We start from the raw sequence: 14823 nt of genomic DNA, 5'->3' as shown, positions 1-14823 counted from the left end.
TTTGCCAGAAGTAGGATGAGTGTGTGCGCCCGTCGGCGAGAGAGTTGGCATCTGTGTAGTCGCGACTTTGTTTTTTTTTTTGTTTTTTTTAAAGAGTCACATACTTCCTCTGAGCTAAATTATGCCCGCCTGAACACTCATGGACACCCTGGACCACGTGAACTGGCAAAGGGCCAACCTATAAAAAATAAAACACCTTTTACAGACTAATTTTCAGCATTTACAACCCTTTCATACGATCCACACCATGGCTTCCATGTAAGCTATATTTTGCTGTACCACGCAAAGTCCCTGAGGATTTTTAAAGGACATGCATGTGTGCTCCCTTTACTTCCTCTAAACTGTAATGCATTTTATGCTCATTTTGCATTGTTGATTTCCTTCTATGGCAGCTCGAGAGAGAACAACTAAAAGAACTGAAAGGAAGATATTGTTTCACTGGCTGACACTTTAACCAAGGTTAGGTAATGCATAAGTTTCTGTTACTTCACCAACTGTTGTGTGAAGTGGTTTGGTTCCCACTGAAAAAACTGTAAAAGTGTATTTATTTATCACATAAGGGAAATGTCAAAAATTTATTAGTAGTATTATTAACTGACAGGGATTTGAAATGTACGCGTCTGTGTGCGCCCGACAACTAGAGCCCGCACCTCATCAAAGCCGCACACCATCCGTGAACGCCGTGGTTTCTAGCAGGATGTGGTTTACCTTCTTAATGCAGACAGAGAGGAAGTATGTGTTAATGAGCGTGCATGAAGTTGTGTGAACGAGTGCTTTTAATAGTTGATAATCTGTGTGCGCGTGCGTGTGTAGCCATATAAACTGGAACAAACAAAGTCACTGAGTAACGTGTGTGTTCATATCACCATAATAACGCTTCCTTATTATTTTTGTGAGCATGTGTGAGATTATGTGATTTTCAATACGTCTGTGACATAATTCACAATGAAGCGACATACTTCCCCTGTGTGACTTCCGTGACTTCCGAGTGACGCGATTGGTGGTTGCAGGTAGTTTGTGATTAAGCTCCCTACAGTTATAAACAGGACACAATCAGATGTTTCTCTCTGTGGACTTTGTACCTGTCTGTGGGTGTGTCTGGTCCAGGGGGAGTGGAGGTGGAGGAAGAGCGAGGGGGGAGGGGCGGCTTCTCATCCTCTCCATCTACCAGTCAGAAGTACACAGAACGTCACGGTTAACATGCGATGACGAGGACACCCCATCTGGGCATGTGTGTTTGCGTTAGCTCTGAAATTACCGGAATAGTCCCTATCGTCACTGACAGCTGTCTCCTCTCTCTCCACGGGGTAAAGCAGGGTGGTGACCAGACCCTGGCTGGGCTGCAGGTACAATGACACCAGCTCTGGCAGAGTCTTAAACCGCTTAGGCTGCACGCCCTGAGAGGTCTGAGAGCGCGAGGAAGGAAGGGAAACAAGAGACAGATGCATTAAGTTCATCCAAACACCGTGGCTACAAGAAGTCACATTGCCCAACCTTCTGGTAGCCTCCATTGTTCCACAATGAATGTTTTGTAAGCAATTGCAGCCCTGTAGGCTAAATATAATTCAAACCAGGAAGAAGCCACAAACTCAATCGGATAAATTAAAATGAGACTTTTCAGCGTCACAGCTGAAGACCCCAAAACTCATACAGCAGTGAGACAAGACAGCTGTGCTGTGGCCACATGATTCGAAGCCCTGTGTTGTGTTTCGCGTGTGTGAGGTTGCTGGTAGCTGGTATTCACAGCTGTTGAGCACAAGGCACAAAGACCCTGCTGTTGGTGTGTGTGTGTAAGAGAGGGAGCTCAGAGCCAACGAAAGCATCTCTGCCTGCCAGCTGCTGCTGAAAGCACGAGTGTGAGAGTGTCTTTACTGTACCTGCACTGCCAGAAAACCTTCGTCATCTGGTAATATCCTGTATGTGTGGACGTGCTTCTGAAACCTACAGGCAAAGAAAGAGAGAGTAAAAAGAAGTCAGGGGAGCTGAATCAAAGAGAGGACAAGGGCAGAAAGTGGCAGCAAATGAAGTGGAAATAAAACACAGGTGGACGCAGAAGTACAGAGAATTTTTTCTATTTTTTATGACTCTACGTAAATTTGAATATCTTTATTTTCAGTTCACACACACACACACACACACACACACACACACACACACACACACACACACACACACACACACACACCACTGTACTCGACCTTAGTGGACAGCATGTGTGATTGTATGCATGGGAGTGAGGAGGGTTTAGACGGCGTAGCTTAAACCTGTTGCTGTCTGTCACAGTGAGCATGCTTTATACTTACAGTAGCACGGTACAGTAAAGCAGAGCTGAGTGTTTGTACATCATAAAGTATTGACAACAGTTAAAAACAAAACTAAAATGGAGTAGACGTCAGAATCTAAATGATAAATGAAAGTACGCCTCTGTTGCATTAAACCACTGCAAATCAGACTGATTTGACTGAACCTCAGGCTCCTTTTTCTCCCCCATCGACCAATCACAGATCAATGTTCTGACACTGCGGCTGGCCCAGGCGTGACTACACGCCCACAGCCACAAGCTAAAGCTTAATGATTTTCATGCCTGTGCTTCTGCCGGTCCAGTGGACCGACCGCAAAATTTTTGATTTGCCAAGCAAACATTGTGGTTTTTGATTCATTGGTGTTCTCAGTTCAGAAGTTTCGAAGTTTCCAGCCTAACACCAAAGTCTTTTTTTTTTAAACTTCTGCTTCAACACCACGCTTATTTACAGTATGCCTGTGTGTGTATAAATGGAGGGAGGGATAAATCCATGTTGGGAATTCAAAACCCAGCTGCTTTTCCGGCTTTTCCAGGTCAGTGTGCTGCAGGAGCTAAAACACGGACTGGAATAAAATATAAAATGATCTCAACAACAATGTATAAGAAAGTTAAAAACTAAACTTTTTGTTTGGTGATGCTTCTCACATTCCTCTCAGACCACCATGCAAATGGTTTTGATCATGACCAGATCCCAACGAGAGTCACAGTCTGCTTGAGCTGTTGGATGTTTAACTTGGTTATTAAATAGCATTTGTAGGAAAATGATTGGGCCTGTATTGAACTTTTAATGGCATCTTAAAAAAAAAAACATTTTGGGAGCTTCATCATTGTCATGCTGCAGAATTAACTAATGATTTTTGATTTGCACTTGCAAAATCACTATTATTTTAAACCTCTGGACTTGGTTGTTAAATAAGCGATTTAACTTTTGTCTCACAACAAGAGAGTCCTGGTTTGAACCTGGCAGGACTGTCCTGTGTGGATTTTGCATGATTTCATGCTTGTGCAGGCGTTTACTAGGACACTCATATTCTCCCGTTTATAAAAACAAAAACAAAAAAAAACTAGGTTAACGCTGCTTATCACGGAGCAGGAAGCTCTCGTAAAAGAGATTCTTTATCTCACTTCACTTCCTGGTCAAAAAATAAAAAATAATATAAACACTCCATTTAAGATAGACTTTAGTAAAAACAGATTATTTTACACACAAGCGGAAAAATGCAAAGCTACTCTAGTAATATCCAAAAATTTTTAAATTTAGGCGCTGAAAAGGAGCAAAATGTTGAACCGAGCACAAGTTCCCACGTTGACCGAATTCATAAACAGCGCATTGTTTTGCAAATTGTTGCAAATAATAGCTCCATATCAGCTCAAACTAACGGGACCAGATAAATATTTGTTCCTCTAAAATCAAACCCACATTCAATCCTGTCACATTTTAAACACAATAGCATGAAGACCGAGTGGCACAAAATCCATACGCAAGCGTCACTGCGGTGTACAATGTGTTTGTGTGCCTCTGTGTGTTTGTTTTCCTGTTGGCAGCTGATGAGATTCTCTGCAGGTCTGTGAAGTAAATACTATTGTTTCAACGGCCGTAAAGTTAACAGAGGGGAAGGGGGTCAGAGAAAGAGAGTGAAGGTTGTCGTGGGCCAGAGATAGGCTCACAGTATACAGCTTATGAGTGTTGTCAACAATGGCCTGTGTGAAAGGATAAGGACTACCCTACTGGCTCACTCTGTTCTGTTAGTTTAGAGGGAAACCTCTTATAAGAATATACACAGCGTGAATCTGTCTTCAAAGCTCAAACAGAAGCCTATCTTGGCAAAACCCAACTAGGTTTTCCTTGAAATACAACAATCAAAAGCTAAGATTACTCCTTACAGCCTTCTCCGTCCTTGTCGTCACGTACTACCAAAAATGCAAGAGGCCATTCCTGAACAAGCACAGTAAATACTGTGTGTATTACTGCACTACAGTGTGACTTACACTGACGATTCATTTCCTGCTATCACTGTATTGCTAACAATAGCACTATGGAGACGTTGTTTTTGATTAAGACACTTCATGGAGCATGTGATTAGCAGAAAAAAAAAATCTGCATAGAAATATTTGGTATGAGCACAAACAATAGATATATGCATACTGCTTTTTTCCCCCCTTCACGTATTTGGCAGGCATGTTGCTGCAGCCAATTTGGGAAATTACCATCGCTCTTCTGGATTTAGAAGAGCAATGAATTTAGATTTAGGGTTTAGCCTCAGTCTCTTCTGTCTGATCACGTGACCGCTAAATACATAATTAATACCCATTCATGCACCGCAGCCCTGAACTACCAAACAGAGACGTATGTGAGAATGCGAATGTCCCACTCATTCACTTAGGACATTGAATAGCCTTTAACTTGCCAGCTAGCTACTGGAAAGTCTGTGTCATGTCCAGTTGCCCCCATGTGAGAAAAGTGGAAGTAATACTGCGGTCAATTCACAGCTAGCGAGAGGGAAACATTCAATTCAATTCTGTTTTATTTATATAGCACCAATTCACAACAGCCACTTCAAAGCACTTTACAGTGTAAGGTGAAGAGCCTACGGGATTGAGAGAGAAACCCAACAATCAGAGGACCGCCTATGAGTGAGCACTAATCAATAGTGGAAAAGAAAAACTCGCTTTTAACAGGAAGAGACTTCTGGCAGAATTAGGCTAAAGGAGGCTTCTCTCCTGAGAAGTGTCTGAGGCAGACCATCTCCTTTCCTTTCCACTGTTGCCAAGTGCTCACTCAAAGGATGCCGTATGATTGTTGGGGTTTTCCTGCTATTATTCTAGGGTCACTACCTTACAGCATAAAGCGGCTTGAGGCAAACGCAGTTGCAAGTCCACAAAGACATGCATGTTAGGCTACCTGTAGGTATGAATGTCTCTGTGACACCAATGTTAAAGACTGGGGTATGCCCCATCTCTCGCCGCATGTCAGCTGGGATTCGGCACCCACACTTTACTTTAACTGACTAAGCAGAAGAAAATTAATGGATAGATGAATGTGCGTAGCCATAGTTGGTAGTAATAGTAATGACAGTTCATTTGGCAATCAACATCAAGTACAAACTGATTACCATAGCAAAACAGAAAATACATGTGAAAGTGAACTTGAGTCTTGTTTTCTGAAGAAACTGACAAGCTAAATACATTTTATAAAAGAAGAAGATGTGGTTAAGGAGAAACGAGTCTCTTTCAGAGGGATTTTTCACTCAATGACAACTGACATAAGGACAGTAAGCAGACAGCAGATATTGTTTCAAATTACTTAGATAGACAATATCAGACTAAATGGGAAGGGATTCTCTGTGTACTGGAAAGAAGTTTAGAAAAAAAAAGGAGAATTTGAAAACTCTACAAAGAGCAAAACACACTTTCTACGTGAGGAATGTCTGCACACAAACTTGTACGTTTGAAATGCACACACACACACATACACACAGGTACACAGAGGCATCCTGAACCCTGGCAAGTTAAGACGTGTTAAACTGATAGTAACGACCGTATTCCTGACAGCAAAAACAGAAAACAGCTGAGAGACAGGGACTAGCATACACTCAAAACTATTAGCATATAAGCTCATCTCACTGCCGGCACCTTTCCCGTCTTATACAGAGTCTTAAAATGTGTAAGCCAATGATGTTACAGAACTGTGTGCTAATCATTGAGAGATTTAACATGCTACACTGGACTCGTACTGCATCCACGCAAATTAAAACATTCATAGCTCACAAATACTAAACACGAGTATTAAACTTGCATGCAGACACACAAAATCCAAAGTCACTATAAGAGGAAGTGAAAGGCTAATGCTTGGCTAACGAAAGTATCAAGAGTCAGCCAGTCGAAACAAGTGGAAACACTTCCTAAATGCACCAGGGTCTCCTAAGACCTCAAAAAGGAAGTGTGTGTGTCCCTGTCTATAAGTTACACGTCCGACTTTGAAAAGACTTGTCAGGTAAAAAAACAAACAAATCCTTGGTTTGTGCATTTCGTGGGTGTCCACTGTATATTCCACTGAAAGAAGTCACATTCGTACTCATTGGACTTTATTTTTAATTCTGTATAATAGAATTAAAAGCACCATTTCAGTGGATTAAGTGGGGGGTATAGTGATCAGGTGAATGTGAGATAAAGAAAACATTGAGCGGATGTGCTTCACTCACATCAGCCCTCTGAGCATCCAAAGTGGCACGCTGGCCCTGTGACAAAAAAAAAGTGTGCCGTTCGATGGTTAAACCTTTCCACACATCTGCTGATTCACATTTTACTTCCTAGAAACGCTGGTTTACACAGCAGCGAGTGCAAAACTTGACAAAGGCGACAAATAAATGTCTTGTCTGACCATCGAATCGTTTTCTCTTTAGCTGGAGGCATTACTGGGAAACACCAAGTCATCCGTGTTCTCGAGAAGTGAGCCACTTCTTTCTGGTTTTCCTAGCAGCACTGGTTCATCTCTGTGAGTGGCCTACAAGGGTGCTTTGCAAATAATGTTCAATTAATCAGTGCGATTCGCACTCACAATAACATTCACAGAGAAAATGCTTTACAGCAAATATGCTCCACCTTTATTTTAAATTGCACATTCATCTTCTTGTTTGTGGGTAATATAGGCACATAATTAATGCTCAAGCTTGGGTTTCTTGGCAAGCAATGAATCGCAACAACTGTCACACACGCCACTAGGTAAGCGTAATTATTGAAAAGATATGTGTACATTTTGTCAAACTGCTTCTGACATTCCCGATTTGCACTCAGAATCAAATTACTTCTCTTTTTTTTTGTTGCTCATGTGAGTCATTGTATTCAAATACAAGGAATTTTTATTCTCGGATAGTCATCCGTCAAAGGCCTTCCTCTAAGCTGGAAAAAACCCTCTGACTTACCACTTGCTTTAATTACAGCCAACGTGGGAAACGACGGGCGTACAATGTCAACAATGAAAAGTTCATCTTTGAAGATTATAGCAGTTTCAATTCTTGCAGTAGCTGTCATTTGTCTCAACGGTACGGTAAACTGTGAAACTCTGTCATCTTATTTTTGTGTATGTGAAACCAAAACTTCTGGATTTAAAAACAACATTCGCATTGTTTGTCTGTAATTTGCCTGGAAGTTGTTTTTCGTTTCGGAGATGAAACAAAGTCAGTACTGTGAAAGGTGAAAGGGGAGAGGAAGGGAGAGGTGGAGGCACTAATAAATCCGGAAACTAATGATGCATGGATGCGAGGAATGCTGTCGGTCACAGAGTGACCCACTGAATGATGAGCACAATTAGCGGTGACATATCTGACCTACTATACGCTTTTAAAAGAGATGTGAGAACGCATGACCATAGCAGCAATCAGTTTACATAACAAAAAAAATATTGCATTATATTAGCTGCACTTTCCAAAAGCCCAAAAAGATATTTGATATTTTTGGTTGACATCACAGAGGAAGCACCATAAGCTGTGATTATTTGACTTGCTTACTTTAAAAGAAGTTAGTGTTCAAATTTTTGTGGATTGAACAAGCTCACTGTTTCAATTCTTTTGCAGTCCATCAGCAGGTGATGTATATGAGCTGTATACTACATGTGTAAAAACTACACACCCAGGGATTCAGCATGGGGTAAACTTATCAGATAGGGGATGTAGGTGAAGTGAATGTCAGGGGCCTGATATTTCTCTGAACCTGAACAGTGTGTATTCTATGTGTGTGGCTGTAAGTCCTTTTAGTCATTTGTAGTTAAACACCCCTTTGCCATGGTTCATTTAACATTGCCTCAACCACTGTTGACACTGACAGCACTGTTCCTGCATCAGTTTCTCAGGTGAATGCACTGTTGTGTTACTGTTACACATGTAGGTGTTTGGTGGAAAAGTCCCCATTGTGTAATGAATGGGCAGTCTTTCGTCATTTATTTAACAAGGTGGCTGCCCTAACTCCCTCTAAGTACAGACGCTCTTAACTGTCCTTTGATATTGTGTCATTTCATGATATACTATATTATGTACAGCTCCTCGGATAGGCCCATTCTTTCACCACATCTCCGACCTCAAATTAAAGCAAAGCTTCACCAGCCCATGCATGCTTATATTTACCTCCACGACCATTCAGTTTAATGCCACTGCTCACAGCCCGCAGGCTGATTGCAGCAGAGTCCTGTAAAAAGGGCGCTGCAGGCGACCACATCAGACACAAGACAGACAGGGACAGCCCTAAAGTTGTGTGCCATGCTGGGGTTTCACTGCAGGGCAGACAGGCAGTCTCTCTATCCCTGTCTTTGGCTTCCAGAAGAAAGTAAACAAACAACTTAACGCTTTGCTAGGCACACTTCAGCTACAGTTTGATCGCGTCTACTGCAGAAAAGTTAATGATGGAGTAAAAAAAACAGAAAGAGAGGAGTTTATAAAGTTTGCAGAATTACAGAGAACACACCATGACCCCTTTTGGTCATGTGTGCTAGCTAAAGCCAAGGTAAACAAAGCACAACGAGGCCGACGAAGTTACTTACAGTACACACAAAGCGTAAGCCCCGTTGACACTCTCACTGTCCCGCACCAGGAAGCTCCCGTCTCTACCGGCTCGGGCAAGCAGCTCCTCGGCCGCCGCTCGACTCAGGTCCCGGTGATACCACATCGGCGGTGCGTGGCCCAACGGAGAAGCCCCACTGCCGCCGCCACCACCACCCCCGGCCATGGCCACAGCCCTTCCAACCGGGTTAAACTCAAGCTGCTTCCCGTCTCCTCCGAAAAAACTCCCAGCCCTCCTCCAGTATAGGAAAATGATCCAGCGAGAGAAGCGAAGAGAGCCAGAAGAGCAGAAAAGCAGCCGTTATTCCGACAGAAGGCAGGAGGCGCCACAGAAGCGACGGCGAGCACACAAGTTGTTAATTTGTTAAGTTATGCCGTTTGCGCCTGCTTCCTCAGTTCCTGAAAGGCTCACCGCCCTCCCCCTTCTCTTCCCAGTCCCACGGAAATCAGGGTATGTAAATCCACAGTGGAGAGCAGGACGAAGTCGGTCAAGTCACCGTGGGGTCGGAAAAAAACCATTTCCTTTCGGGCGTTTCAAAATAAAACAAATTGTGGGCGAATTTCCACTGCGTCATTTTATTGTAAAGAAAAAAGCACGTAAAGTGGGTTTTACCTTCATGTCTGTCACTAACGAACTTGACAAAGAAGAAGAGATGAAGATCTCATGTGATGGATAAACATAAAGAGAAATGAGGAAAGAAGATAGAGAATAAATGAGCACAAGTATAAGGTAAATTCATTTTAAGCTTCTTTGCGCCTCTCTCCACTTCAAGAGAAATATTTGGCTTTACTCCACTACAAAGCTTAAGATATTGGTTTTATACACATCAATAAACAGTATATAATGCATTAATACAGTATATTATGGCTCAAATGATCGGCACCTTAACAATCTGCAATCTTAAAGTGCTTTGTAGACCTTTGAGGTAAGTACCATAACTACTAAACACTTTGGGTACAGTATTGGCTGTTGTACTTGGATAAGTTTTTCCTATGAGATTACTAACATTTAAAATGTGGTTTAGATGTTTTTTTCCAAAGTGATGAGTAGTAGTTTTTCATTCAAGTTATTAAAAAGCTTTCAGTAACTGAAAGACACACTCCTACTCTTGTGTCCCGGTCACTTAGCCTGCATGGTCAAAGCCTTGACTAATGCCAGAGGGCTTTCCTCTTTGAATATCAGTGTGACCTACAGCCACTGAGGAGGCCCAGCTGCAGTCATTTCTCAGCCCAAGCTTAAATCCAGTTATGCAATCCTTTTCTTTTCCAGACCACACACATTCACATGCACTCCCACAAGGTGTAACTGCCCACCTAAGGGCCAGTCTCACAAACCACAGGAGTAACCCAGCATTTTGAAATATTTGCTCGTTACTCTGATTTAGCCTTTTCCCCCTGCCCAGAATCAAGTCTGACTCTTGAAGGATGTTATGGAACAAGCAAGAATATAGGCATAAAGCGAGCGAGAGAGAGTGAGAGTTGGGCAGAGCAACGTGTGTTGCCAATGACCTCAGAAAAGCTGAGTATTAATAGCCACGGGGACAGCAGCCATCCCAGTGCTATTTCTGGTTATGGCATCACACTGTGTGTGTGAGATGAATGTGAAACTGTAAAAGTGTGTGGCTTAACAATGTGTCTGCATGCGGCGATCATAAAAGCATATTGCAAGATGTCTCATGAGTTTAAAACTACACTGTCAGCAAAATGTAGCGTAAATAACTCATTCTTGTCTTTTTGGCTAACCACAATTGTCTGCTGCAGTTGTTACAGCACACAGCACACCAGTAATGGCCATTGCTGGGCAACACAGGAAAGACAACTTCATAGACACTTGATTCTTGAGATTTTAAGCCTGTGGAGGCCAAATTACTGGCTATTTCTTAGTACTCCACAATGTTAGCGTCATTTGTTATTGTAATTCACTGATGCCACACTTTTAGCTTTAGTTTCTCTGTTTACTCTTTGATATTCACATGCAGAATTTGCTGACATTTAGAAAAATGTATCTCCTTTATTATCTGTAAAACATTTTGTCTACCACTGACTGTAACTCTGCTGCTTTGTAGGCATTAATTAGCCCAGTTTAGTTGCGTAGAGTAGCTAATGGTTGCTGGTGTCAGGGGAATGTTGCAATTGGTATCATTTTTAACATGATGAAATGCAAAAACTCCATTAATATTTCAAGAATGGCTTTTTAAATTATTTCTTAGTGGACTGATTGTCTTTATACTGTCTTTATACTCACCTGCAGTCACTTTATGTACACCTGTTCCGCAGGTTGTGAACAAAATGATCTAATAAGCCATCATGTGACAGAAACTCAGTGTGTTTAGGCATATAGGCATGATCAAGTGGAGTTCAAGCTGAACATCAGAATGAGGAAACAAGGTGATTTAAATGACTTTGAATGTGGCATGATTGTTGGTGCCAGCTAATCTGAACATTTAAGAAAATGTTTTCCCCACATAAATGTCTCTAAGGTTTGCAAAGCATGGTCTGTAAAACAGGAAATATCCAGCCAACGGCAGGTCTCTGAGTGAATGTCAGAGGTCAAAGGAGAGTGGCCAGACTGAGGCTGCATCTGAGGCTTCACACAGTGTCAGCAAAATTGGACAAAAGAAGTTTGGAAAAACATTTAGATCATGGGATGGATCAGAATCTGGTCTAAACATCATGAAAGCATGGATCCATCTGTCTTGGTCAAACACTGGGTTGTTTGGTGTTTATCAGTCTCATCAGTCACTGTTTAAACGTAGCTGTTTCTGCTCCCAGCCTCCACCAGATTATCAGCCTCCTCATCAGGTTGTTTTGCAACACCACCACCACACCACTCTCCTGCCTCCCTCGCTTCCCCCCCTTCCTGACACCATGACACCCCCCTCCTCCAATCCCTCTCTCAGCAGCAAGACATCTCCCCCCCTCCCCTCCTCCCAAACATCTCCCAGTGTCACAGTGGATCAGGTCAGGAGGCAACTGAGGAAGCTTCGCCCCAGAAAGGCAGCAGGCCCAGACAAGGTGTGTCCTAGGATGCTAAAGGCGTGTGCTGCTGAACTTGGGGAGCCGCTACAACGAGTCTTCAACCTCAGTCTGCGACTGGGGAGAGTGCCCGCCCTATGGAAGACATCCTGCATCGTCCCGGTCCCCAAAAAGAACCGGCCCAATGAGCTGAATGACTTCCGACCGGTGGCACTGACGTCACATCTTATGAAGACTCTAGAGCGGCTCTTCCTCAACTTCCTCCGACCACAGGTACAACATGCCCAGGACCCACTACAGTTTGCATACAAGGCGGGTGTCGGAGTGGAGGATGCCATCCTGTACCTCCTACACAGAGCCCACTCACACCTGGATGGGGGAAAAGGCACGGTCAGGATCCTGTTTCTTGACTTCTCCAGTGCCTTTAATACCATCCGGCCCTGTATGCTTCAAGAAAAACTGAACAGGATGGAGGTGGACCCCTGCCTGGTGGCTTGGATCTCCGACTACCTCACCGACAGACCACAGTACGTCAGGCTGAAGGACATCACGTCTGACACAGTGGTCAGCAGCACAGGAGCACCACAGGGAACTGTGCTGTCCCCTCTTCTCTTCACCCTGTACACCTCTGACTTCTGCTACAACTCTGAATTATGCCATATTCAGAAGTTTGCAGACGACACAGCCATCATGGGGTGTATCTGGGATGATCAGGAAGAGGAGTACAGAAGTCTGGTGAGGAACTTTGTCGCATGGAGTCACACAAACCACCTGCAACTCAACACCTCAAAGACTAAGGAACTGGTTGTGGACTTCGGGAGGTCCAGAGAAGGTCCACTGCCGGTTCAGATAGAGGGGGAGGAGGTGGAGGTGGTCAACAAGTACAAGTACCTCGGGCTGTGGGTGGACAATAAACTGGACTGGTCATGCAACACAGAGCACCTGTATAAAAAAGCCCAAAGCTGACTGTACTTCCTCAGGAGGCTGAGGTCTTTTAACATCTGCAGGAAGCTCCTGAGGATGTTTTACCAGTCGGTGGTTGCTGGAGTACTTTTCTATGCTGTGGTGTGCTGGGGGAGCAGCACAGCAAAGAAGGACTCATCCAGGCTGGAGAAACTGATCAGGAGGGCTAGCTCTGTGGTCGGCATGAAGCTGGACACTCTGGTGACAGTGGCAGAGAAAAGGACATTAAAGAAACTGATGGACATTATGAACAATGCTGGGCATCCTCTGCACACGGCCATAAACAATCAGAAGAGTCTGTTCAGTGACAGGTTGCTTCTCCCCAAGACAAGAACTAACAGACTTAAAAACTCCTTTGTCCCACACGCCATCAAACTGTTTAACTCCTCTCTGGAGGGGAGAGGGAGGGGAAACAGGAGGACAAAGGAGGGGGGAACAACTAAGCTGTAGTGCCTCTTCACCTCACTGTACAATACCTTGTGCAATACTTTTTGTAAATAGTCAACAGTGCAATAGACTCAATACTTGAAATGTGCAATTCACTTGTATTTTTATTTTTTATTCCTATTTATTCTATTTATCCCCTTTGTATATTTTATTTATATTTGTCTCTGTATTTATATATGTGTGTGTGTGTGTGTGTGTGTGTATATATATATATATGTATATATATATAACAATTCTGTAACTGTAACTTCGGTCGTTGCTGTGCTTTTTGGAAGTCGAATTTCCCAGAGGAACCCACCCGAGGGATTAATAAAGTTCTATCTTATCTTATCTTATCTTATCTTAACTTACCCTCTCAGTGTGTTAGTGCTCTTTCGCCACATTTCTAGTTCCTCCTGGCTACATATGTATGCATAATTTTCTCAGGGATTAATAAAAGTCTGATTCTGGCTAAATAAGTGGTCTTCACATGTGCAGAACGAAACTGTTTCCTTTCTGCTGGTCAACTTCTACTGTAAAACTGTTTTGGAGCTCTCACCTCATTTCACCACATGCCTGCTCTCCTCTATCAATGTCCACCTCTCCTGGAAAAGAACCAATGGGCCAACTCCCCAGGGTCCCCTCAGCGGTACCCCTCAGTTACAGATTCCCTCTGAGTGGTACTATTGGTCTGACCAGCCCTTGGTACCATCCTGCCTGACATCAATGGTTCAGGGTGCTTTTGATAACTTAGTGGTGTGGGGGATAGTTCCTTGGCACACTTTGGCATCCTTAGTACCAACTGAGCACAATTTAAACACCACACCCTTCCTGACTATTGTTGCTGACAATGCCATGCCCCTTTATGACCATGGTGTATCCATCTTCTGATGACTGCTTCCAGCTGGACAATGCTCCATGTCACAAAACTCAAGTCATCTCAAACTGATTTGTATAGCATGACAAAGAGTTCACTGTGCTCAGAGTCCCTCCACTGTCACCAGATCTAAATCCAATAAAGTACTGTTAGGGTGTGGGATGTGGTGGCACAAATCTGCAGCATCTGCATGATGATGTCATGGTAATATGTACCAAAATCTCTCAGGAATGTGTCTTTAAAGCAGTTGTGATTGAGCGGGCACTGAGTGTACTTTGTTTACCATAAAGAACCAACATAATTTGGCAAAAATTTGGCAAACCGTCTTCTGTAATTCAAACTCTTATAGAAGTTCTGTGGGTGTTGTTTATGCTGTCAGAAGAAACAGGAAAGACTAGGGTGAGATACACAGACTAAACTCGATATGCTAAATTAACAGTGGTATCACGAGGAAGGGTGTTGTTATCAGTACGTTAAACACAACAAGTTATAGTTATAGTTTTTTCAAGTACTTATATGAAGTCTTGATTAAGTACAGGGTACATAAAATATGCATCTCAGTTTGATCCTTAAGCCTCCAAAGGCATCCGTGGTTACATTTTAACCAATCAAAAGCCTTTATCAGAGACCTGATGGAGCACATTCACATGCGGCATTGATAGGCACACATCAAACACGTGTACACATGGAGGGAGTTAGGCTCTCACTCTTTTTCTCTGTCTTTCTCT

The 14823-nt window shown here is 43.1% G+C and overlaps 1 protein-coding gene across 2 annotated transcripts in view; it reads right to left on the bottom strand.

Annotated features, from left to right (window-relative positions):
* Positions 1-9395, bottom strand: part of LOC146693120 (phosphatidylinositol 3,4,5-trisphosphate 5-phosphatase 2A-like) — a 29097-nt gene extending 19702 nt beyond the window's left edge. For both annotated transcript variants that reach the window (XM_085478897.1, XM_085478898.1), the window contains exons 1-4: positions 8835-9395; positions 1878-1941; positions 1259-1406; positions 1083-1164 (exon numbers count right to left, since the gene is read on the bottom strand). In XM_085478897.1, the coding sequence (XP_085335023.1) occupies positions 1083-1164; positions 1259-1406; positions 1878-1941; positions 8835-9019 (479 nt within the window). In that variant the 5' untranslated portion in view covers positions 9020-9395. The remainder of the gene's footprint in view (positions 1-1082; positions 1165-1258; positions 1407-1877; positions 1942-8834) is intronic.
* Between the last annotated feature and the right edge of the window lie 5428 nt (positions 9396-14823).

The sequence above is a fragment of the Copadichromis virginalis genome, linkage group LG14 (assembly GCF_057382275.1).
Source record: "Copadichromis virginalis isolate Kocher_CV1m ecotype Utaka linkage group LG14, C_Virginalis_male_GT1.1, whole genome shotgun sequence".
Classification (NCBI taxonomy): Eukaryota; Metazoa; Chordata; class Actinopteri; order Cichliformes; family Cichlidae; genus Copadichromis; species Copadichromis virginalis.
This window is presented reverse-complemented; position numbering and strand designations above follow the sequence as displayed.